The 24,323-nt window shown below is 37.2% G+C and overlaps 5 protein-coding genes across 16 annotated transcripts in view; 3 read left to right on the top strand and 2 right to left on the bottom strand.

The window, feature by feature from the left end:
* Positions 1–157: 157 nt before the first annotated feature.
* Positions 158–13,360, top strand: LOC116426969 (protein 5NUC). 3 transcript variants are annotated; one of them, XM_031976734.2, is made up of 7 exons: positions 158–276; positions 7,413–7,632; positions 9,082–9,313; positions 10,437–11,036; positions 12,175–12,612; positions 12,695–12,884; positions 12,983–13,360. In XM_031976734.2, exons 2-7 carry the CDS (start codon positions 7,502–7,504, stop codon positions 13,159–13,161), a joined length of 1,770 nt encoding a protein of 589 aa, XP_031832594.2. In that variant the 5' UTR covers positions 158–276; positions 7,413–7,501; the 3' UTR covers positions 13,162–13,360. The 3 variants fall into 3 exon arrangements, with proteins under 3 accessions (XP_031832594.2, XP_031832593.2, XP_031832592.2); XM_031976733.2 differs by lacking the exon at positions 158–276 and adding an exon at positions 4,560–4,821; XM_031976732.2 differs by lacking the exon at positions 158–276 and adding an exon at positions 4,561–4,817.
* A 136-nt stretch (positions 13,361–13,496) lies between these two features.
* LOC116426968 (protein-lysine N-methyltransferase SMYD4) lies at positions 13,497–16,311 on the bottom strand. The gene is made up of 6 exons (XM_031976731.2): positions 16,183–16,311; positions 14,948–16,112; positions 14,472–14,752; positions 14,240–14,398; positions 14,018–14,161; positions 13,497–13,939 (listed from the first exon to the last, which is right to left on the bottom strand). The coding sequence occupies exons 2-6, from the start codon at positions 16,017–16,019 to the stop codon at positions 13,691–13,693; spliced, it is 1,905 nt and encodes a 634-aa protein (XP_031832591.1). The 5' UTR covers positions 16,020–16,112; positions 16,183–16,311; the 3' UTR covers positions 13,497–13,690.
* LOC116426965 (uncharacterized) lies at positions 16,202–20,702 on the top strand. 4 transcript variants are annotated; one of them, XM_031976722.2, is made up of 8 exons: positions 16,206–16,350; positions 16,566–16,634; positions 17,136–17,571; positions 17,648–17,881; positions 17,950–18,221; positions 18,296–18,454; positions 18,532–18,745; positions 18,828–20,702. In XM_031976722.2, the coding sequence occupies exons 3-8, from the start codon at positions 17,177–17,179 to the stop codon at positions 19,870–19,872; spliced, it is 2,319 nt and encodes a 772-aa protein (XP_031832582.1). In that variant the 5' UTR covers positions 16,206–16,350; positions 16,566–16,634; positions 17,136–17,176; the 3' UTR covers positions 19,873–20,702. The 4 variants fall into 4 exon arrangements, with proteins under 4 accessions (XP_031832581.1, XP_031832582.1, XP_031832583.1 ...); XM_031976721.2 differs by lacking the exon at positions 16,566–16,634 and having other exon boundaries at positions 16,202–16,350; XM_031976723.2 differs by lacking the exon at positions 16,566–16,634 and having other exon boundaries at positions 16,223–16,350; positions 17,141–17,571.
* Positions 20,703–20,766: 64 nt separating this feature from the next.
* On the bottom strand, positions 20,767–22,354 carry LOC116426974 (putative dimethyladenosine transferase). The gene is made up of 5 exons (XM_031976752.2): positions 22,123–22,354; positions 21,598–21,964; positions 21,190–21,535; positions 21,003–21,109; positions 20,767–20,929 (listed from the first exon to the last, which is right to left on the bottom strand). The coding sequence occupies exons 1-5, from the start codon at positions 22,178–22,180 to the stop codon at positions 20,887–20,889; spliced, it is 921 nt and encodes a 306-aa protein (XP_031832612.1). The 5' UTR covers positions 22,181–22,354; the 3' UTR covers positions 20,767–20,886.
* Positions 22,355–22,487: 133 nt separating this feature from the next.
* zuc (Mitochondrial cardiolipin hydrolase zuc) overlaps positions 22,488–24,323 on the top strand; it is a 122,212-nt gene continuing 120,376 nt past the window's right edge. For 2 of the 7 annotated variants that reach the window (XM_076373920.1, XM_076373921.1), the window contains exons 1-4: positions 22,488–22,731; positions 22,998–23,465; positions 23,538–23,772; positions 24,065–24,249. In XM_076373920.1, the coding sequence (XP_076230035.1) occupies positions 23,396–23,465; positions 23,538–23,772; positions 24,065–24,249 (490 nt within the window). In that variant the 5' untranslated portion in view covers positions 22,488–22,731; positions 22,998–23,395. Of the gene's footprint in view, positions 22,732–22,997; positions 23,466–23,522; positions 23,773–24,064; positions 24,250–24,323 lie in introns of all 7 variants that reach the window. The other 5 variants (XR_013000091.1, XM_031976756.2, XM_031976757.2 and 2 more) reach the window with 4 other exon arrangements.

Below are 24,323 nucleotides of genomic sequence, written 5' to 3'. Positions count from 1 at the left end.
TTCGAGGGCAAAAAGGGAAAGATTTTGGTGGGGGCTGCGTTGGAGAAAAAGGAGAGAAGGTCGGAAGAATTTCAGACAAAAGGAACCTGTTACATACGATCCTCCGGCTCCTTTCGCGGGATCCCGTTCTACCTGGTTCAGTCCGCGTGAATCCTTTGATACAGCAGCGTCTGGTGTAACGAGAAACTGAGCTTCGGGAAAATAGTGCAACCCCTTCCACGTGAACCTCGAACGGTGGTGAGCTGGACGATAGAATCGTCGATTCCATTCATTCTGGTAATAACTGAATTCTTCAGGAAATAATTAACACTAGATTTACGGACGTTTATTTTATGCTTTCTATTGCTCCTAGGAAGCTACGTGTTCGTCTATATAAATCGCGAAAATTCTACCTTCGACACCAGAGTATTGCGATGGGAATTCGCATAATTGAATCACAATTTCCATCGAATTGGGTTCTGTGAATCTAGCGTTAACCCTTTGCGGACGAATGTCTACATTTCGAGATGAAAGTTTCGTATTTAAAAAAGTCGTGGACGAATGATTTGATTACTCGAACAGCAAGATATCAGTATGTAGTTTCCGTTTTTATATTAATTAAGCAATTGACAAGTAATTCAGCTTCATCTGCTGAAGGTTTCGTATATTTTATAGAATCTCCGTCCGCAAAGGGTTAAAAGTACATGAGAACAGTAAGACAAACTAAATTTCAATAATGTTTTCATCTAATTTTCAGAATGAAAATAACAATAGAATATTAAAGTTTCTATAGATTTATTATAGAGTTTCCATAGACTTCCAAAAAGTCAATTGCACGGTAGTTTCAGCGTTAATTGTATAATTTCCCTCTGTTGAATCGAGACGCGCCTTTCAGTAGCCATTTGATTTAACCGAACGAAACGATAAAATTTCAAATTCAATATTAAATTTTCCATAATGCATCAACACACGGAACATCAAAATAAAATGTCACTTAATTTATACAAGGTATTTCCTTGTGTTAGTTGCAAAGAATATCATTGATATTCCATCAGAAAATAATGAATATTTCTTGAGAAAAATATTCTCGAGTTGCGCAGGGTTAATAGATACAGATTTCGTTCCAAGAATGTTCTTGTTAAATAGGAACTCCGAACAATTAGGTGAGTTATGGGCCTTAAATTGACACATTTGTCATCGCTCGTTTCATCGATCGCTAAGATCAACGGACAGAGCCTCTAATTTATTTGTCGAAGCTGTCGGAAAACCAAGACAGCGGTTTAACCAGTTTACGTAATGTCAGCTTGCCAGCGCTCGAGCGGAGGAATTATACGACGTCCAGCCGCAGTTCGAAGGCCACGTTTACGTTCACCTGTGCATCGTCGGCTAAGTGGCCGGCGATTCTCCCGTTTAGATCATCCCTCGATGACAAGCGACCATGATCGTCGGAATTCGAATATAGAATGACACTCTTGTCAGCGCGCCAGTGCAACGGCGGCCAGTCTTCTCCGACGTCCCGCGTCTCCTCGAGGAGATCTCTTTGACCATCGACTTCGATGTCCGCGAAAATCCCCGAGCCGCCTCGATCGCTCGCGAATTGGCCCGGCTTCAATTTCCACCCATGAAACCGGCGGCAGCCTTTGCAACCCAAGCGGCCATTTAATATTTATGACATTTAAGAACGTGGAATTCGACTCGGCGCGTTCCTAAAGACCCCTGGTCACTGTTCAAATTGTGAAATGATCTTGGAAATGCATTTTAATTTCGCGTTGACTACCTGAAGGACCGAACTGACACATTTTGGGATGTCCAGTTCGTCAGTATTTAAATTCTGACAAGGTTTTCGCGAAGAATTGTCAAATTCGTATTTGTAGATGGAATAAGACAGCCATTAAATCTAGGGATATATTGTTCTGATTTGTATAAAAGCTTAGAGATGAGTCAAATTGCTCGGTAATATGTTACGGTTTTAATTAGTTATTAACACGTTGACTGCCACGATGGTCACCGATGATTGGAGCTTCCAAGTTACTTGAAAACAATTATAATTCGTGAGATAACTGTGGTTGAATGAAAATGCTTAGTAACGCGACTTGATCATAGTGTAACCTAATAATTGTGTACCAAATAATTCATAATTGTTCATTTCATTTTCACTAGAAAGGAATAAGTGACACGTGAAACGCTGACGTTTTTCATAGCAGTCAATGTGTTAAAGTCTTTGTCTAAGAATCTTTAGCAAGCGATTTCTCCATAAATCGTCACTGTCCTGGATGTTTGATAAATCCTGAGTATCCATGAATTCGAAGAATGCGCTATGAACGTTTACATCGTCTGCTTCTTCGCAAGAAACCGGTCTATTCTAATTGCAAGAGGAAATCGATTTTCGTACGGTTTGAGGTTCATTAAGCAGGTAATTATCAGCGAACGAATGGAATATTCCCCGAGCATAGTTAGATCCCCGAGCGATATGATAAGCCGAGTCTCGAAACAGGTTCGTCACGCAAATCGCCGCTGTTTCATATGCGAGACTCGATTTTTCTATGGAACAAGGTGCAGAAAACGCGGATAAGTTATGCAGATTCCATCACCTACGCCGCTGGCCGGCAACCAGTTCACCGGCGTTGAAAAACTATGCCACGCACAGAACTAGTTTTTCAGCTGGCGTTCGATTTAACCGATCCGAAATCGTAAATATCGATTTATCCGTTTCTCCGGGGTGAATTCCTTTTGTTTCGCCAACGAGGAGCTTTATCGCGCGAATTACTTCCGGCAACGAAAATAAACATTCGTTAACCAATTAACCGAAATACCATTCGACCGCATAATATGATAATCGTTTATCTTCCGTCTTATCGCTCGGGTATTCTTGAAAATTTGTTTACATTCGCGCGTCGTTTCTCGTATAAGCGCATTATCGGAGAATGTTTACCATTGTCGAGTAAAATAATGTACAGGCGTGCGTAATTAACGAATGACAGTCGTAGAACGTCTTATCGTTGCACCGAAATAACCTTCGAAAATGGAGCTCGGGATACGACGGTGTTCGAGTTTCACGGCATTGTCGAGGTGTATTGATACTGCTTTACGCGTGGAATTCGTCGGGACACGTAGCGTTCCGAACTATCGAACTCTTGAAGCCCGGTTAACAATTTGTGCGCGCGGCATATCAGCAGATAAGTAGCAGTTTCCCAATGAACGAGCCAGATAACCGAAGCATAATTTCTACTGTTCGGCCGCGTTCACCTGCGTGGACCCGGGGCATTGAAATCACTCGATTGATAAGAGCGTTGCGACAGAAAGTGACTCCAGAAATAGAAAGTATCTCTCACGAAAACAATTCACTCAATTCCTAACTGATACGGCTCGTGTATCTAAAGCGACTCAAACTGGAGCAGTTTCAAAGTCATAGAACGCGACACAGAATTTTTTCGTAATGGCTTCTCGAAGTGACAAAGTCTAGTTCGACATTTTTCTAGTAATGATTGCACATTAAGCTCTTTGCTATTTCAATGAATCATAGATTGCCCTAGTTTTTTACTTGCTCCGTTTATCTAAGAACGAAAGCGCTTAGTTGTGGCAATCGTGGAACAATAACACGATTATCATTATCGAACGACGATTAACCGGAATACGTCAATGTCGGAAACACGAAAATGTAACCTCGAAGGTGACTCTTTTCCCTGGAGGAACGAAGGGTGCGAATACTGTCAGGCTGTCAATCTTATATACAACCCATTAGCATAGACAGTGTTCTTTTATTGACCTAGTTCTATAGACGTTCTTGTTGCAAATTATTCTTCATGCAAACTTGAGGATTGTTTCTTAGAACTGTGTAATTTCATCAATTTACGATATCTAACGATTGACAAGTGAAACTATATAAACGTTATCTTTGCCAAAAGGCGCAAAACTCACTGAAATCTCGCCTTTATCAGGATATCAATGACAATCTCCCTTCAGTTCTCTTCGTTCATCCAAAGTGAAAAGTCAAAGACTCAGAATGAACGTCATCATCCACTTTTCAAGCATCGTCGCACAACCTTCACAGAAAAACCCTTGAATCCACATTTTCATCGGTATCCACGTCCACTTTAATACTCCATATTACTCAGAAGAAGAGGAATTCCTGTGTTTTGTTAATAGTTTCGAGTGGTAACCGTAGCGAATATTAAACCACTATTGAGAATGATACAAGAAAAGATGAGAACTAACCATTTAGATCCTCTTTATCAAATATCTTCCTTTGAGCAGTTTTGTTAATAGTTTCGATTGGTAACTGTAGAGAATATTAAATCACTATTGAGAATGATACGAGAAAAGATGAAAACTAACCATTTAGACCCTCGTTCTCAATTATCTTCTCCTAAACAATGGATCCAGATTGATCCACCAACGAATTCATCCCCAGAGGCCAGCAGTCAACAACGAATAGGTGAAAGTACATGAAAAGACAACCGTGTCGTCAAGAACACGAGTCCGGGCACGATAAGTTTTCTCACCGCGGTCGATCGGCCGTGATCCATGTCGCACGGAGGCGAATCGCGCGCGGACACTGCTTCCTCGAGCTTCCGCGCGGGCGATCGCGTTCAGTCGGCGCTTGTCGCTCGTGAAAATCGGTGGTCCCGCGTTCGCCAGTGTTGCGTTGTGCAATCGGCCAGCCGATTTCGCCGGTAAAAGCTAGTCCACAATTGGCATCGCGAGACCATCGGCATTCTCTCTTTTTCCCGGCGGCTAGACGCGTATTTTTAGAGCGGACAGCTACGATTCGCACGTCCCGCGAACGGATCGTGCGCTTCCGACGACGTGCTGAGATGTTTGGCGGCGGTTCACACACTGTAGGTACATAGCAATAAGAATATCGTGTTTATTTCGTAAAAGAAGAGGTGTCGATAACGTGTGACAGGAGGAGTATGGAAGTTAGGGGACAGTTGGGTTTCGTATTCTGCGAGGATCGGATCAAACGATCCTTTATCTCTGTATTAGGTCGATATCGATGGTTTGTACATTACAATTGGATTACAGAGAAGTTATTTGTATTAATTGATTGTCGATTTTGAACAAATTTGAGTCGTTAAGAGCGAATGAATCGTGGAAGTTAGGGGATAGTTGGGTTTCGTACTCTGCGAAGATCGGTTCAAACGATCCTTTATCTTTGTGTTAGTTCGATATCGGTGGTTTGTACATTACAATTGGATTACAGAGAAGTTATGTGTATTAATTGATGGTCGATTTTAAAAGTATTTGAGTTGTGGAAGATTAATGTAACGGTAGTTCGATGAACGGCGCGTAAGAGTTGAGCGTCAACTACCCAGTACGCGGATCTGTTTGTCCTCTGTATCATCTGTTGAATGAGAAATTGCGATAGACGATCTTTGCACAGTTTTAGAGTATACCTTCAGTTTATCTAAAAACGAAAGAATCAAGAGAACGTCTCGGTTAACCGATTTACATTTCGAAACACTGTTTTTGAACAAAAGAGAACTTTGAGTTCTTCCAGTAGAACGCGTTTCTAGATCGTATTGTTTTCATTCTCTTATCTCGTCGCTTGTATAGGTCGACGATTTATTGATATCTTCCACTTGCAGACTTTATGACTACTAATCTCAACGATCAAACAATATTTAATATACTCACCAATGCCACGAACTTACAGATGCTCGAGTTCGAACATGAGACCACGTAACTCGTTAAAAATTATTGAGCTTGAGATAGTATTTCAAAGCGATCCTATACAGCCTCGCATTGCAAATAAGAGAAATCCGAATGCAGAGATAAGAACTCCGACGTGGAAACGTCCCGTCAAAAATATCCTCAGGTGTACAAAAATGATCTCAATACTAATATTCTATATTATTTCTCGCCTTATCTGCGCCCATTGTTTCGCGTAACGATTGCACACGAGCGTCGCACACAGCCAATTAACCAGTAATCAGTCTCACGGTACCCACGCTCGGCGTAAATTTATTTGCACGCTAATTCGTCACGCAATTCGATCGAAATTAATATTGACAACTTCACAGCTGTTTCCTCGCTTCGAGGTGTTTCCGACAGAAACATTTCATACAAACCTTCCATCAGTACCACTAAAATAAAACGGTGAAGTCGGTGAAATTCCTTTAACGATCGAGAAAATCATCTTAAGAAACGATAATCAAATCGAAGCGATCTCATGAAAAATTGAAATTCAAAGTTTATCGTTTATCTGCGTTCCTAATGTGTCCCAACATTTCTAAAAAATCTGCCGATGTCACGTTCGAAAGGAGGAAAATGCGTGGTCAGACGTGCGAGTCCTGAGGAATTGCAATGAACGGAATTTATTGACGTCGCGTTAATGCGTAAACCATTCGCGTAAACTTCATATCGAGGCTGAAGAATTCTTCTGACTGATTAGTCTCCCTTTTCTTATCTAATTTTCTGTTGGCTTTACCTTTCTAATTTCTAACCATCTTGACCATCGATTGTACATCGATACGGTTACATGCAATCGATCGCAACCATCAAACGGTGAACTAGACTTCGTTAGCCTTGTAGTATTCATAAAACTGTAAGCTAGAAACAAGCCATTTCCCAATTGTGCTTGTGTCGCCGTTAATCGAGCGCGATCGAGGTTCATTCATTTGTATCGACGCGAGCCGAGAAGTGGGGTCAGTTGTTGGCACGAAACTCTGTTAATGTCAGCGACTTCGGACTCGCTGGCAGCGGCCATAGTTTCGCAAGCGCCTCTCCGCTTCCGGTTCCAAGGCGAGAATGAATTTTACTCTACTCCTCGGCTTCGCCGCATCAATGTCGCGTCATCTTCCCGCGCTTGTTTCGTCTTCGAATTTATGCGCATTGTTTTCTGCTCGAGGCCTCGTGGATCTCCTTTCATTTACGGCTGTGGAGACGTTTTCTTGGCCTACACGCATCTCCAGGCAAGAATTCGAATTGCCTTGCGACAGAAACACGAATAACCGTGTTCGTCGACTGTGATTAACGCTAGAACCGCTACACGTGTCAAAATGACCAATTTCTGGCTTCTTCTTTGTGAAATATTAACAAGATAACAGATTACTGAGAAATAATTAAAGAAATCGCTGTTCCTTATAGAGGAATTTCAAAAAGTCTTAACTGCGCGGTGATTTCAGTGTTAACTCTCGATATCAAGCGGATTCAGTCGTCCATTATGAAATGAGAGATAATGTATCGATAAGTTTGATGTTGTCAAATGATCTTTGATAGAATAAAGTATTTTTCTTCTTCGAAAATGTAGTCCCTTTTCATCGAAACTAGTCACTGACTGTTTGTTTGATAATACACTGCAGGTAATTATTGCAACAATTGACAAAGTCTGCTTAGGAGCCAGTCTCAGCTGTCACACTGCGATGTTTCAAAGAGTAGATTTGCATAGAACGTCGATGCTATGTGACAGTACAATTTTTTATTTTCGACAGCCACGGACTAGCAACAGAACGCGTCAGTTCAGCTTTGAAAACACGAGATAACGAAACGAGGCAAGAAATTCGACGAGAGCAGATCGAAAATGGTAAGGGTCTGGATCGCAATTTGTTGCGCCGTCGCGGCTTTGTCCAATGGGGTCGTCGGTAATCCTGTTCCGCAGGAAGATGGAGGGCTCACCCTCAGGATCGTTCACACAAACGACATGCACTCGAGGTAATCCTTCTTCTAACGAAAAGAATTTAAATCAGATTTCTAACTCTGAGAAAAGTAACCGAACGAGGCCAAATAAATCGGAAGCGACGATACTATTGTTACTTTCTTTTAACATTTATTTGTAAGCGCAGATATCCTTGAGAAACGGACTCGGTCCTTTGTACTTGAAAGTGAACAAGATTTCACCTGTCAAGTGATGCTGGTTTCCTTAAAAGTTTACTTAACAATAAAACTACCGTGTAGTTACCACGTTCAATGTACCATATATGGTACACGAGAATTTCTGTAAGAAAATATTAAGGGACGGTGGTATGTTACAAAGCAGCGAGACAAAGGAACAATATCAAAGTATATAAAAATTACCAAGAACTTGAATATAACTTAATATTTTATTGAAAGAATCCACACAGTTCATAAAGTATAAACGAAATTTCTATGGCATGGAACGTGTTAAATTGACCTTCGAAATTCCTCTACAGAAACTCCAAGAGTGCATCTGTTCAGACTTTAATTGATTGTCAATTCAGTTTGCGTGTTGGTAAGGAGGAATCAGGACAGCGTCATTTTGACTCATCCGGTAGCTTTAGTGTTACAAATATTTTTATTATTGGAAATATCGAGTGTTTCGCGTGAAGCACGTAGTGAGCAACGATTCCTTGAGCCGAGGAAAAATAGGGAACTCCTTGCAACATAGCCGCGTATTGCGACATATTCTAGTCAATATGAAGTCAGTCGTACTGCTTCTGCCACGCGTCAACGCTAATTACAAACGGCCTAATGGTAATTAACACCGGCCAGAGCTGCTTAATGTTAATTCCCCGCCTCGTATCGAGAAGCATTCTCTCTTATTCTTCGTAAGAGTTCGTAAATCCCCTGTTTCCAGCGATACATTTCGCTTGGCCGATGTTTATCACTATTTTTTCACCTGATTTACCGCGTACGTCCGGTTTATTTTTATTTCTTCTTGTTCCGTAGTTAACGAGATGCAATCGAGACGTTAAATCCTATATTACTCTTGCCTGATTAACATTCAGCTTACTGTATCAATAATTTTTGCCTCATTATCGTTCGCTTCGTTTGAATAATTAGAATTTCTTGATGTCCCTTCAGCGATTTGATTGTTTAATGCTTCCTTAACCCATCGCGGCGCACCGTTCCTTCTTTCATTGTTTGTTTCGACTTGTTAATGACAAATCGTACACAAAATCAATTTACATGTTATCTAGACTGTTACATTATTTTTGTTCAATGTATTACTGAAGAGTAAACAAATAAATGTATTAGTACAGTCCGTAAAATGGACGACTATAGCCGTCGTTTGCAATGAGTTAATCGGTTACTTTCATTGTTCTATGCTAATACGCGTGATCCTTTTATCAAGCTCTTGGGGTACTATAATATTCTCTGCTGGTACAATTGGACCGTTATAAAAGGCATTCTCGTCTTCAGATTCGAGCAGACATCGAGATTATCCAGCCTCTGCTCGCCGAAGGATGCGAAGGAAGGGAAATGTTACGGAGGGTTCGCGAGAATGGCAACCCTTATTCGACAGGCGAGACAATCGTCTGTTCCTTGTATCTTTCTGAACGCAGGGGACACTTATCAAGGGTCCATATGGTACAACGTCTACAAATGGAAAATAGTTGCCAAGTTCCTCAACCTGTTGGCTCCAGACGCCGCGGTATGTTCGAAAACTTTTATGTAACACGTTCGCTACCAGCGTCGAATATTTGTGACAGGCAGATCTTATATTTTACATAAAATAATAAAATTAAGCTTATAGATGTTGTTACTTCAAGTTATAAGTTACGGCGTTATATTTGGGAACTCGATAACTTGTCCCAGTTTAATTTTTTCGAGATTTTGTTTAGAAGATTTATCGGATTGAATAAAATATTACAATTGAGGAGAAAATAAACGCGTCTCCTGTCCGAATACGTTTCAAGTTCGAAATGAACGTCGATACACCACTTGTGCCCAGCATATTGTCCATTGAATTATACAGTACAGTTTAACCCTTTGAACTCTGTAGGCTCCAATATCGCACAAGTTGTAATATTAAATATTTTAATGAATCTTAAAGAAACTACCCTAAAATTATTCGATTTTCCACACATCCAAATTTTGTATTAAGAAGGAAAATAAAAGATGGAAGAAATGTTATAGCATTTCTCATTCTCGCTAGGAATACTATAAAAATTAGTTGCAGTTGCTGATAGATTGCAAAACAACCTGAAGTGCTAAGGGTTAAAAGGTTCAGCTGACATTTGTCCGAAGAATTTTCTGTTTAAACAATCTACATTTCAATACTTTGAAATGTCAAATATGAGAACTAACGATTCGTAAGATTCTGACTACAATAAGTCTCAGCGAACTCTACTGTAGCGAGGAGGAACCTCTCAATCGCAGTCTAATAACCAAACACTTGATAAATTAGCCATTGATTACGAGAACCACCACTGTTTTACCAGACAACGACGCAGTCGAACAGTTACGACACGGTTCTTACGAAACAATATTTCTGGCCGCGAATTGATGTGTAAAAACTGCTCGGTTCGAATATCGCTAGTCACTATCATTAATTCGTAGAATCATGATCTTAACTGGCGAATGATTGGTTGTTGCCCGAAGCGATCAAAATTTATTCGGTTAGATGACGCGAATACCATAAAGAAGGTCGTAGATCAAATAATGGTAACGCGACTTACGAAACAGCAACGACAAAAGAGTAGCAAGAGAAAGACGCTTTAACAATGACAGTGTCACGCAATTACTCGAATAAACGAAAATGTTTCTTCGTTCAGAGTCTGGGTAACCACGAGTTCGACGACGGAGTCGACGGTCTGGTCCCGTTCATCCAGAACGCGTCGTTTCCCATCGTCACGTCGAATCTCGACCTAAGTAAGGAGCCTAAACTAGCAGCCACCAACCTGTTGAACAGCGTCGTGTTGATGGTTAGCGGAACGAAGATCGGCGTGATCGGTTATTTGACCCCCGACACCAAAATGATCTCCCGCACGGAGGAAGTGATCTTCCTGGATGAAGTTGAGAGTATCCGCAGGGAGGCGAAGGAGCTGAAGAAGCAGGGTGTCAACATCCTAATCGCTCTAGGACACTCCGGCTTCAGCGTCGACAAGAAAATCGCGAAGGAAGTGGAGGACATCGATCTCGTGGTCGGTGGCCACACCAACACGTTCCTTTACAATGGTAAACAGCCCGACCTCGAAGTACCCGAAGGCCTCTATCCGACGGAGGTGACGCAGAAAAGCGGCAGAAAAGTGTACGTGGTCCAGGCGTACGCGTACACCAAGTATCTCGGCAACTTCACCGTGAAGTTTAATCCCGCGGGCGAGGTGACCGAGATCAAAGGCAACCCCGTGCTGGTTGACAGCAGTATCGAGCAGGTAATTAATTCGATTAATTACTCGTTTTACCCTCCTTCGTAGTGGTTTGCAAAATCTTCGATAGAGAGTTTAAGCGGCACAAGATAATTAAAACACAACCCGAATCTACTTGAGAGCATCGCATCGTTCGCTGTTCGAGTACGTAAATTTTAATTTACAAGACGATGAATTAATAAATCTCTGACAGTACGATCGAAATCGCATTACGATTAAAAATGATTCACTAACTGCTGGAGTCCTATTCCATTTAAATCAATTACAAAAGTTCATAAATTGCCGATGGAAAACGAGTAATTCGTAATTCATGTGTCGAGTAATCATTTAAGCGACTTCCCTCCATAGGCTTCGTAGGCGTTTCGGGGCATTTTGACGCAGACTGTGTCTGTCCTTTTCGCACTCCCGTGAAATCGTATGTTTGTCCTTGTCTAATACCTCTATACGCATTATGTGTCCCGCGTACAAAATCGGCTCTGAAGTTACCAAGAACCGTATGAAACCATGCTTTCGAAGTAAGTGGCACGGTATAGATGAAATCTATCCTTGTCTCACACTCTGCCTCTCCTTTTCTACGGAAGTGGCTCCATCCACGGCAAAATGCTCAAACTGTTAGCCAATTGGTGCTGCATCGTCAACGCCAGATGGCGCCAGTGTGAAATCACCCTGATACCTCCTTTGCTTCATGCTTCGCGCATAGGTACCAGGGACTGATGAGATGCTTTTTCAAAGTAGGTGGCATCCGGATTTCTCTCTCTCTCTCTGTCCTTGTCGCACAGTCACTCTGTCTTTGTCATACTCGCGGTGATAGGGAGAAACATTCCAAATTATCCTCCCCCAGATGGCGATTCTACCGCGTGTTTCAAAAATTCTCTGTCCTTGTCGCACAGACGTTCTTTCCTTGTCTTACACATTACGGAGATAGGGAAATGCATAATATAGTCTAATTGAAAATTAAACAATCGTGGAAATTAGAGAATCACTAATCGGTATGGTATGTTTTTATTATTTAACGGGGTAGAAGGTATGCAAAAGATTTTTATTAGTAGAATAATGAAAGCACTTTTTATTTTCTTGTAAATATATGAGAAAAATATGTTACTGTTATGTTACATTTTTTTGAATTGTTTTAATTGTTAAACAGGCACAAGATGTCTTGAATGAGCTGGAACAAATGAGGGGAGCAATTGATAATGTTAGTCTGACAGTGGTTGGGAAGACTCGTGTTCTTCTCCAGGGAGACAGTAAAATCTGCAGACGCATGGAATGTAATCTTGGTAATTTGATTACTGATTCCATGATCGATTATAATGCTGGAGAATATGGAGGCAAGGATGGTTGGACAGATGCTGCTATAGCTTTGCAGAACAGTGGAAGTATTAGAACTTCCATCACCAGAAACAATGATGATATAGTTACCATGGGAGATGTTCTCAGTGTGCTACCATTCAACAATATTATATTGAAGGTGCAAATGACTGGGGAGCTGATTCTATCTGTTTTAGAGTGGAGTGTTTACAATTTAGAAATAGATACGACTACAGATTTATTTGGTGCATTTGTACAGTTCTCAGGTCTTCAGGTATTCAACTTTGCGATGAGCATTGTTTTTAGTTAGCTTAAGTTACAAGTCTGGTTTTATGTAAATACTATTAATCTCACAGGTAGTCTACGATTTAACTCAACCAAAAAATTCAAGGGTGGTATCAGTACAAGTGCAATGTGCATCTTGTAGTATTCCATCATATAGTGAACTTAAAAGAAATGAAACATATACTGTACTTGTTCCTGATTTTATGCAGACTGGTGGAGATGGATATGTTATGTTAAAGGATCTTAAGACTCAATCATTAGGTATGTTACATATTTTTTATTTAGGATAACATTTTCAATGAATTACGAGTATGTATATTGTATGTACTTTATAAATTGTTGAATATATTTTACTTCAGGTATAACTACTGCACATACGCTTGTTGAATACTTTGAGAAACACAGTCCAGTGCATCCAAGTGTTGAATGGAGGATTAATTATGCAAATAAACAGCAATTCAATGGTTCTAATAAGTTATATGACTCTGTTGGGTTAACAATCTTTTTACCAATAATTAGCTGGTTACTTTTAAGATAAATTAATAAGTAGAAATGCACATTAAGTAGGTAGTCGGGATTTAACAGTATTTGAAACTTAATAGTCTATATAATTCGAAGCTCTTTTATGTGCATCCTATCTACTACTTCTCTACCTCAAATTGCATAATTTAATTTTAAGCTTTAGTACCTAAAGATTTTATTTACCAAGTACTTTATAATAAATTGGTATAGATCAATTGGCGCTTTAATTAATTTTTCAATTACTAATAATCTCTAAATTTTATAATTTCTGGATCTCTATCAGTTTGTAATTAAAAATATATAAATATACCACAGCATACATATATTTATGTAAAATGAGTATCTATTTATAATTATATATATATACATATAATATCATATGATGAAAAAATCCATAAGCATCTGCAATCTACTTATAATATGTTAATTGTTGCATTAACATTGTAAACAGCAGTCTCATGAAAAAGTTATTTAAGAAATCAGACTTATTTTTTCTTACAAATTGACAATCACGATTAATATAAAATATACAGAAAAGAGTATATTTACAGTTTAGGAATTTCAAATATATTTCCTTGTGAGCAATACACTTGTTTCAACGTTTCTCTCACATTGAGCATTTCCAGACAGGGCGTTGGTACTAACTTATGTAAAATTTTAATCATTTTCAATAAGTCGTTTAAAATATAAGGTTTATCCGCTGTATTTCCCTCGGTAACAATATCGACATATGTGTTGAATTTCCTTAATGTCTGATTAAGTTTTCTCAAGTCTTTGGTGTTTTTAACAAAACTCTATGGCCAAACATACAAAGAATAAAATTTATTAAACTGATAAAATCTTACTGACTACTTAATTATTGAGTGACTTACCGCATACGGTTTCATATTATAATACAGTGGCCAATCTTCTTGGCATGCTACACAATTACAGTCAAAGAAATATCTCTCTGAAAGTGCTCTTTGCCTTTCTACTTTTGAATTGAGTTCATGACAGTCACCATAATTATCAAATATCTTAAAGGGAAGAATTGATATTGGTAACTTTATAATAATATAACTTTTATATAATTATTTAACAATGTTATTATATACCTGTTCACCTTGTTTAATGGGACATAGTACATAAATAATTAGATCTTTACTCCTTGAAAGTCTCATTACATTTAAAGAGCAACTGTGATTAAACAAACTGCAAAATGGCAAAGCTGCAATACCACGTGTAATAGTGTCCAGTCCATATTCCTCTGTGAACTATACAAGTACACTATTCAATTTTGAGTTTTCTATTAACAAGAGAATAAGTAGTTATTAAGTTACAACATACCGTATGCATATTACTAGGAATCACCTGTTGATGTCTCAATATGAGACTTCCCACAAATAGGACATCAGGATTTTTCATCAATACAGACAGATCTTTCTGTAATGGGCTTCCAAACATGTCAGTGCATGTTGCCAAAAAGTATAAAGTGAAACAAGCGTCTAAAGATTTTCTAAATAAATCATCTACCGTACGTTTTTCACTATTGGTTACAAGACTCAATATACTTCTGTACTGATTACTTTCGAAAATCCCATTCTTAGAAAAGCCTTTTCTACGTAGATCTGAAAGTTTTGAGCATCAATATTGTTGTTTTTTAATAGGAACATTTATAATTACTGTAGAAAATAATATTGCAAATGTCTTTGAATCAAATATTTCTTTTCTTGCTACTATCACTTTTTTAGCTTGTGGAAAACAGATAGAGATATTCTTCTTAGCATAGAAACATGTATAACAATGTACTCTAATATATTTACCCTTCTCATTTTCAACATCTTCCAATTCTTTTCTTAAATCCTGTATACTGCTTTCTCTCACAGCTTGTATAGCTAATCTTAAAACAAATAAATCCAGATCTTTTAAATTTAGTTTTAACATGGATGGAACTACTAAGCATTCAATGTCATGATATTTCTTCCAATCTACAGCCTTACATTCTTCTGAACAATACATGGCATAAGTACAGTTATTACAAGGTATGTTCGCCCAGCATACTTCTAAGCAGTTTGAACAATGAGTATATGTTTTTTCAATACTTAATAGTAAGGAATAAGGTTTTTCTATACAAATTACTTCTCCAGGATTTATATTGCGGGCAGCCACAATGTGTCTGCCATATTGATCATTGTATTTCAAACTTATTGCACTTGAAGCACATGGAATCTCAGTATTATAAGTATCTATTTTAGGCAAGAGATATTTAGTTTCACATTTTATAATATCTTGTGTCTCAAAGTTACGTGATCCTAAAGTCTTTTTCAGAAATGAAAGTTTATCATTTAATTTCTTGTAATTAGTGTCTTCAAAAGACATTTTTTGTAACCATTGTTCTGTCTCTTTGATGGTATTTTCTATATTCGAAGACTTCAAAACCTCCAAACATTCTACTTTTCTTATATAAACTTTGATTCTTAAACGATCAGGGTATGATAATGATAAAGCTCTATCTATATCTTTAATACATTCTTCATACTTATGTAATTTAAACAAAACTGCAGACCTATTGGCATATGCTAGAGCAAGCTGCTCTGATAAGCATGGTGCGTAAGCTATACTCTTAGTGTATAATTTTAAAGCTTTTGTACAAGAGGTATTTGTCAATGGGTCAGAAACAAATTCCTTGTTACCTAGTTCTCTGAATTTCTCTGATTCCTTGGGATTTTTGGTATCAGAATATGACTGTGGAACTACACCATACTCTAACATAAGGTTAAGCATGAATGTAACCCTTTTCTCATCCGTTGATAATGATTTAAATTTTTGTACAACATCTTGGTGCTTATTATTTGCATTTATTTTTGTATTTAATATGCCTATTATTCTTTCCATTTCCTTCAATTATAATATGTATGATAATCACACCTCTACCATAGACTGTAAAAGGTAGTGCGCTCCTGAACTTACATCAGATCCATCTGTAATCTGAACGAGCAATCAGTTCTGTTAAAATTTAGGGACTTTCGTGCGAGGCATCACTGACAATCAGTCTCACCTTCGTTGGGTATCTGTCTCACTCATGGTATTATGCTACGCCAGTTTCCGCTTTGTGATCATGGACTTTTATAAGACTACTCGTTCTCGAAAAAGATAGCTTCGCCGAGACATTAATTCTTTAACTTATTGAAGCCAGCTATCAAGCTCTCCTTGAAGTATCTCGAAGGTAACGTATCATGTCCATCAAACTGCATGATTTATGCGAAAAAATAGTGACATCGATAATCAATAACAAGTTGAATAAAATGGAAACATACCGATTATCAAACAGCTTTATGACGCCTTCTTTATGCTCCATGTGATGTATCTTATCTTTTTTTCTATTGTGAAGAAAAGAAAACAGGAAACCAAGCTTTATCTTTATTTCTTTTATCGTATCAGGTGCAAGAACGTTTGTCCTGTTCAGTTACTGTTATTCCACGATTGTGACAGATCGATCCCAACGAAAACGTAAATAGCATTATTTTTGTTTTGCGTCATATTTGAGCCGAATATTATTTCATTGACGCTGCCCGAAAGACCTTTTTAAAAGGCATTGTTACGCTTTATTGCAGTAGTTTCACTCATCAAATTTACCTGGTTATTGCATTTCTTTATATTATTATTCATATCAATTTGTAGTTTTCAAAGATGCTGAATTAAATACTGATCATTAAAGTCACTCTGTTTCTCAAATTTATTACAAGTATTTAAAAAGAGTAATATTTTCACTAAGAATTTAAATGTTTACATGAAAATTATATATTACATATTCTTGCATACAAATCGTCTGCAGTAAATTGTTGTATCACGTGATATTTTTATATAAAATAGAATCAAATATTATTCGTTTAAATTAATTGAATTTTAAAATGATCACCAGTCTTCTGAATAATCTGCAAAATTAACAATCATTATAATTATGAACCTGTTTAACAGTGTTATAAATGTTCAATGTTATATATGTTTTAGGACAGATTTTTTTAATGGAAGGGCAAACACATTAAGTCAAAATGGAGGGTCCATTAGAAGTAAAAGATTCTGCTCCTGGAGCAGAAGAACCCATAAAGTCCGAAGCGCCTGTGCAGAATCCTGATAGTAGTGATCGGAGTGACGGTGCAGTGTCACCTCCTCCAAATTGTAGTATTTGTTTGGGCAAACTGGTGAACACGTCATTTACGGATAGCTGCCTTCATCAATTTTGTTTTACATGCCTCCTGCAATGGTCAAAAATAAAAAAAGAATGTCCACTATGTAAACAAACTTTTAAGTCTATCATACACAATGTTAGATCAGAAGAAGATTATGATCAGTACCATGTGCCTAGAGAATTGGCAACTTTGGATATTAATTATGATCTTGGGCATCCCGTGGATGTTATTGGACATCAACGTATTCATCATTATAGGTATTCTATAGAACTATGATTCTAAATAATTTTATAATGTATATAATCTTACATAAATTATTTCAATTTCTCTTAGAACAACTATGACAGGGCACCATCGACGTCCACATGAAGTAGTGCTTAATCCTGAAGAAGTAGCAAGAAGAGCACAAGTGCCAAGTATAGCACCTCAAGTTCCCATAGGAGAACGTTTACGTAGAAGAGCAAATCCAACTGATTATCGTCGTACCATTTATAGGCATGGAATTTGGGCTACAGCATTACCAGATGTATTTGGTCAGTTTCGTGAATGTAGTGCGGATTATTATCGGTTAGTATTTCTTTCCTTTGCTTTCCTAAAAGGTCAATATGGATATTATAACAATGGTTCATCTACAGGAGAGAGCCAAGGGAACTGAATCGACTCATACCTTGGTTAAATAGAGAATTACAAGTGCTACTTAATAACAATGCATCACATGTAGCATATGTATTAACAGTTATATTGGGTGCCCTTAGCCAGTATGACATTCGGAGTCCCGAATTTCGAGACATAGTACGTCCTTATTTTGAAACATTCACAGATCACTTTGTACATGAACTACTCAATTACGCAAGGACTAACTTTGATCTAGTTGGATATGATCAGTCCGTGACCTATTTACCGCAAGGTATTTTATTATAATTCTACTTTGTTATAAATAATATTTTATACTTTTTACAAACTAATAACACGTTGTTATAGGATTATCAAATGAGTATGTATCAAATGTCGTATCACCTGCATCCAGCAGCAGCAGTATTAGTTCTGATGATTCGGACGTCCGAGTTCTGGATGAAGCAATAGATCTCAGAACGAATACTGTAACGCCAAGTGCAGGACCCCATGCAATAAGTGTACCTGGTAAATATTAATATTTTTATAAAACTTTAGGCACAAAAATTTAGAATACAGTTTACAGTATTTTTTTTATTAATTAGGTCCTAGTACTGTCGGACAAATGTTCCAATTGGATATTCCATACAATGTACCGGACGTTCTAACTATTTCCTCTGATTTCTCCTCGTCGGACAATGATTGTGAAGTAATTGGTTACGTAAAACCTCGCCACGAAAGAACGCCGGAAATCATAGAATTAGTATCTTCAGATCCTGAAGAAGTCAATGTTTCTCAAGCATCGAACGAAAATGCACAGTAAGTAAACACATTTTTGTTTCGCATTATTTAATTTTTAAATAGATTCTAAAAATTAATCGTATTTCAATAATATCAACAGGTCTTCCACATCTGCTTTTTACGGAGAAAGTTCAATTCAACCTAGTACATCCCACACTATTAAGAAAAGAGGCTCTACCTCATCGTCCACGGAAAGCGATTCCGATTCAGATAGCGATTATGTTTGTAGAAGAAGCAGGAAATATCAGAGTCGCTCCAGGAAATCTAAGAGAAGCACGACCGCTAAAAGACGCAACCGTTCAGGTGAAACAAGAACTCGAAACCGTGTAAGGAATATATCTAGTTCTGGAGAAAGCGACTCAAGGAAAAGGGGAACAAAGAGGACCTCACGCACGATAAAAAAAAGAATAAGTAGCAGTAGCGATTCCAGCTCCCATGAAAGTGAGTTAAAAACAGTAGATGATAAGAAATCAAGGACTTCACAATATTCTACGAAAGGCACCGTACGTGTTCGTAAAGACTTAATCAAAAAAGAAAATCGATATTTGGATGACGAATCGTTCAGCAGCGACGAATCATTTGGTAGCGAATCCGAAGAAGATGCAAGTAACACTAAATCTCGTACCTTAAAAAGATCGAAAAGAGAATATACCACCAGCTCTAGTGAGTTTGATACGGTCAGAAGCGTCAGAGTAACTAGAACTAGAGGGAAGGCTAGACAAGTGTTGGATACAAAAGATCTTCATCGAAAAGAACCAAGGTATAAGGATGATCGACAATCTATGTCCAGAAGTAGCAGCGCTTCCTCGTATGCGTCTCAGAAACAGAAGAAAGTCAGTTCCTGGCGACGAGAATCCCAGCGAGACCGAAGCGACGATGATAGCAATTCGAATAGGGATGTATCGAGAAAGGAACGGATAATATTAAAGACAAAATCGAAAGCAGCAATTCTGAGTACTTCAGAGTCTGATGACGATCGTTTCCGGTCCCATAGTCAGTGTAGCAATTATTCAAGTAAATCATACACGCATAAAAGGAAGTCGAAGCACAAAGACAGGCACAAAAGTAAAAAAAGGAAGCGGTCTAATAGTAGAACGTATAGCTCGTCTATGCGATCACGATTGACTCGACGACATCCTGTTTAAAAATTCATATGTACGCGTCATTGAAACATTCCGATTTAAAGAATGATTCAAACAAATAAAAATAAAGAAAGCAGCTTTTCAGAGACCTTAGAAGCCATAGAAGATCTCAGGGTAACGCCCAATCGAAATTAATGGTATCAGGAGAATGCATTTAATCGTGAATTCCAAAATGGAGAAAGATTATATGATATAATGAATAATCCTTGAATTGAAGATTTATACTGATACTTTTCTAAACAACTGCGCGTGCATAACCTGTAAACAACGATGAAGCATGATGTAACAGTTATTTGCAATTTAGTAGCAACATTCTTTATGAGAAAATAAGAGAACTTTATAGATAAAAGAAAGTACTATATTATACAAAACATGCATTCATACTGTTTCATTCCTTTGCCTTTTGAAACGAAAATGGCTTCCACTTCTGTTATAAAACGAATATATGAAAATTGTACAAAAGTTCCAACACTGGTAGTTTTCCCTGTTTATAATTCTTCAATGTAAATCGATTGGATGGAAAAGGTACCCAGATAAAACGCTATAGCTCTGGATAATGCGTGTCAAAAGACAATGCACATTCTACATAAGTGATGAATCTCCGATTATATGATTATCTCACTATTATCTTCATCAATGTACAATAAACTTGGGTATATTTCTTTACGATCTTAATTCCCAAAGAATGTTTGTAAATATACGTGTATCTTATAAACAAATAATTTAATTAAAATGTTTATACAAACATGATTTTTTGTAAAGTAGGTAAACCTAGAAATGTTATATGTATATTATACATGTTATACGTAAATCATAAAATAACTGGTTTGTAACAGGTAATACTGATTTTCCCTTCTTTCTGAAATTGTTAGATATTTCTGTGAATAATATGAAACTTAAATCATAAGTTTTTTTCCTTTTTTAAAAAAAATTTATTCTTTCTTTTTCTTTATTAATACAGTATGTGTTTTGCTAATATATAATTTACATTTTTGTTTACATGATTCAAATTTTGAATTATGTAAAATGCACTCCCTCTGCATTGAATGCGTGTAAAAGGCTAAAATAAAAATTATATTATGAAATTCAGCATACATCACGATGATCCAATATAAGTACAATAGTTGTTATACCTGATAAAATCATCTATGTCCATAGTTCTAGCACGTTTATTTTCGGCATTTGCCTTTTGCAAAATCATGCTTACCATTTCCTTAATATTAAATCCTTCTACTGCTGTCTAAATATTATATAAAAAGAAAGAATTTTTAAACAATTAAATAAAACAATTGCCTTTATTCATTCTAGAACATTAATTACCTTATTATTAAGACTGCAATGAAGTTTATAATTTTTCTCCAGCATTGTTAATACTGTAGTCTGTTTAAATGCTGCAGAAAGAGTTTTGTTTTTTCTGACAAATGCAATTCGTGTCAAACCATCCCACTCTTGATAATTAATAGGGGGTGGTGGATTGCGTGGTTCTATCCTAACAACATTTGATTCTACTTTTGGTGGTGGCCTAAAATTATTCTTTCCTACTTTCATAAGCATGTCTACCCTTGCCAACAACTGAGTATTTATACTTAAACGACAATATAATTTGTCTCCTGGTTTTGCCACTAAACGTTCAGCAAATTCTCTTTGAAACATAAGGACGGCACATCTGTGGAAAATAATGTGCAGTTCAAGTTGTATTTGTTCTGCTTTTTGCATGTTAGAAATTACCTGAACAATGGTCTATGCAAAAGTAGCTTAAACACCAAAGGAGATGATATTTTGTATGGTATATTAGCAACACACAAATCAAAAAATGGTAATTCTGTCTTTAAAACATCCCCTATTTGGATTTGTAGTTTAGCTTGGTACGGTGTACCTTGTACACGTTTCTGTAATTCAGCTACCATTCTTGTATCCAATTCGCATGCTATAACTTTTTTGGATTTCTCCAATAGTTTCATTGTCATGTTACCAGTACCAGGACCAATTTCTAATACAACATCTGTTGGTCTAACAGCAGATTTCTCAACCATACTTTGAATTATTAGTGGATTTTTCAATATGTGTTGGCCAATATCCGTATTAAACATAATACCTAATATAAATAAATATAGTCATATCATACTTGATAATATCCATTTATTTTTATAATTTAATACACAATTTTAATTTTTGCAAAACGATTCTTAAACTAATATATACTTAATTTTTAATATAGATATTATTTAATGTATTATTCAAAATGTTTCATACCCTGCTTCTGAACATCTTTGTGCACACGGGATTGTTTCTGTGCACGAACTTTCGGCATTTTGTTTGTGCTATGATGAATTTCCTTTTAATGATATAAAAATAATAAATAAACTCTCGATGAAGTAATCATCACGTGTCAATAGTCCACATGGTAAACAAACTGAATTCATATATACAGAAGACTATAATACGTAATGATGATACACATATGTTACACAATTTCCAGCGCCCTCTGTTGGAATGATTATCTATTAAAATTTGTTTGAATATTTCTAGTAAATTCTACTAAATGTGTGGTGTTTAATGTCACTAAATTGTCAGCCTTTGAAGACAAGTCAGTGCTTATGGACACTCTAGTAACACTCCCCTGCCGAGAAATTACCCTTTCCATACTACTATTACCTATTTGATTGAACACTACACAGAACTGTTCACATACACAGTCTCAAGTAGATCCTCGAGTACAAGTAGTGGGGGAACACTGTTTTCGAGTTACTAGCGCGAGGGGATCAACTTAGTGTTGAGCGGCAAAGTTGGTTCAAGTGTTAAGTTTGCTCCGCTTCTTTTTCTTTCCCGACAGAAAATTTAAATATTTCTACATAATAACAGGTATATCTATCAATACTACATGTTTGTTTATCACGTTTCAACGTTAGACATGAAATATTTAATTGTCAAAAATCGATCATAGGTTATAATTCATCTACACAAAATAACTGAATTTTGAATATGTTAATATACACAATAATTGTCAATTCTAAAGATTTAAATGCACGTATTAATTGATGTATTAAAAAGCAACGATCGATTTCTTTTTGTTTACTATTTGCTATGCACGTGTACCGCCACCACATACTTAAGATACGTACTTACAGACGTTGCAGTTAATGGGAATTTTGCTGGAGCTTCAGGGGTCTCAATACCCTGATACCATTTTGCTATCGCGCTCGACGTTATCGGTAACACAAGAGTTTAGGTTTGTTAGCAAGAATCGGATTAGCTGTATACTTCATTTTTGCTCTCTGTCGTATGATTAGCGGTAACTTAAATGATGGAATTCAATAAAACTTCATGACAATGTAGTGTTTATTAAGTCGCAAACGTAAATATTGTTATATGCAATCTTATATAGTGCAGTAGTTGACTGTACGATTCAGGTAGTCTGCTAACGCATCGCGGCATTTTTGTCGGTATTTCAGAACAGTAGACAGATCCATACATTGTACGAACAGTCTGTACATACCTTAAGTCTGCGCTGCCACTGTTTTGTTTCATGTGGATAAAGCAAGATGGTAGCAGTGTATTGAAACCGCTATTTAAAGATGTTTTCTTTTTTATGAATGGTTTGTATAGTTGTAATTAAAAATTTAACTTACCTTATTTCACTTTTGTAATCACAGATATCTGCTTTCCAGCGATGAAAAGAAAAACATTTTTCCTAATCGGAGGAGTGGTACTCGCCACGGAGATTATTTGGCAACTATGCAAAAAGTTCCATGGTTCGCGGAAATACCATACGCGTAATGCAATCGTACCGAAACAAAACATTGCGGAGGTCATGTTTTTCTCCAAAGAGTCTGGTCATTGTCGAGATCATGCTGATGGTCAATATACATGCCACAAAGTGGATTGCCCTGTCCGTTATTTAAGGTAAAATTCATCACTGAACAGTGATTCTTCAACTGTACATTAAATCAAACTTTTTGGGCAAGGGAAATTCCCCTTGTACTAATAGATAGGACCTTATTATAATGTTTCTGGGCCCTGGGCACTTTTCTGTTCAAATTCCATCATTTTCATCCTTTGTTCCTATTAATTCAGTTTTCATACATCTTCTTCACAGATCATGGACATTATACCCAAAGCTCCGATCAGATAAAAGGATTCTAAGGATAGTTGATTGTTGAAAAAAAATTAACGATGGTTCTATGATCTTTTCCAGACGTCTGGAAAGTTACATTAAAAAAGCCGAGAGGAGACTAGACGTCTGCATGTACGTTTTGACTTGTCACGGATTGTCATTGGCCTTCGTGGAAGCACACAAACGTGGCGTACACGTGAGAATAATAATGGATCATCACATGGCCAGCAATGACGCAGCGCGGACAGGTCTGTTTCATAATAATGGTACGTCATTAACGATCGTCACCGGTCGATGGTAAACTTTGCATAGATCACCTCGTCCTCCTAGCGCAAATGTT

Source organism: Nomia melanderi, chromosome 14 (genome assembly GCF_051020985.1).
Source record: "Nomia melanderi isolate GNS246 chromosome 14, iyNomMela1, whole genome shotgun sequence".
Classification (NCBI taxonomy): domain Eukaryota; kingdom Metazoa; phylum Arthropoda; class Insecta; order Hymenoptera; family Halictidae; genus Nomia; species Nomia melanderi.
The sequence above is the reverse complement of the archived record's forward strand: the minus strand, read 5'-3'. Positions and strand labels throughout refer to the sequence as shown.

Excerpts from the sequence above, each read along its gene's own strand:
- LOC116426969 (XM_031976734.2), top strand. The coding sequence starts at position 7,502 with ATGGTAAGGGTCTGGATCGCAATTTGTTGCGCCGTCGCGGCTTTGTCC. Across the intron at positions 11,037-12,174 it reads TTGACAGCAGTATCGAGCAG|GCACAAGATGTCTTGAATGA; the intron begins GTAATTAATTCG and ends ATTGTTAAACAG. Across the intron at positions 12,885-12,982 it reads TCTTAAGACTCAATCATTAG|GTATAACTACTGCACATACG; the intron begins GTATGTTACATA and ends ATTTTACTTCAG.
- LOC116426968 (XM_031976731.2), bottom strand. The coding sequence starts at position 16,019 with ATGGAAAGAATAATAGGCATATTAAATACAAAAATAAATGCAAATAAT. Across the intron at positions 14,753-14,947 it reads AGATGTTGAAAATGAGAAGG|ATCTACGTAGAAAAGGCTTT; the intron begins GTAAATATATTA and ends CAAAACTTTCAG. Across the intron at positions 14,399-14,471 it reads TTCCTAGTAATATGCATACG|TTCACAGAGGAATATGGACT; the intron begins GTATGTTGTAAC and ends GTACTTGTATAG.
- LOC116426965 (XM_031976721.2), top strand. The coding sequence starts at position 17,177 with ATGGAGGGTCCATTAGAAGTAAAAGATTCTGCTCCTGGAGCAGAAGAA. Across the intron at positions 17,882-17,949 it reads TGTAGTGCGGATTATTATCG|GAGAGAGCCAAGGGAACTGA; the intron begins GTTAGTATTTCT and ends GTTCATCTACAG. Across the intron at positions 18,455-18,531 it reads CCATGCAATAAGTGTACCTG|GTCCTAGTACTGTCGGACAA; the intron begins GTAAATATTAAT and ends TTTATTAATTAG.
- LOC116426974 (XM_031976752.2), bottom strand. The coding sequence starts at position 22,180 with ATGCCGAAAGTTCGTGCACAGAAACAATCCCGTGTGCACAAAGATGTT. Across the intron at positions 21,110-21,189 it reads ATTGCAGTCTTAATAATAAG|ACAGCAGTAGAAGGATTTAA; the intron begins GTAATTAATGTT and ends TATAATATTTAG. Across the intron at positions 20,930-21,002 it reads GACATAGATGATTTTATCAG|CCTTTTACACGCATTCAATG; the intron begins GTATAACAACTA and ends TTTTTATTTTAG.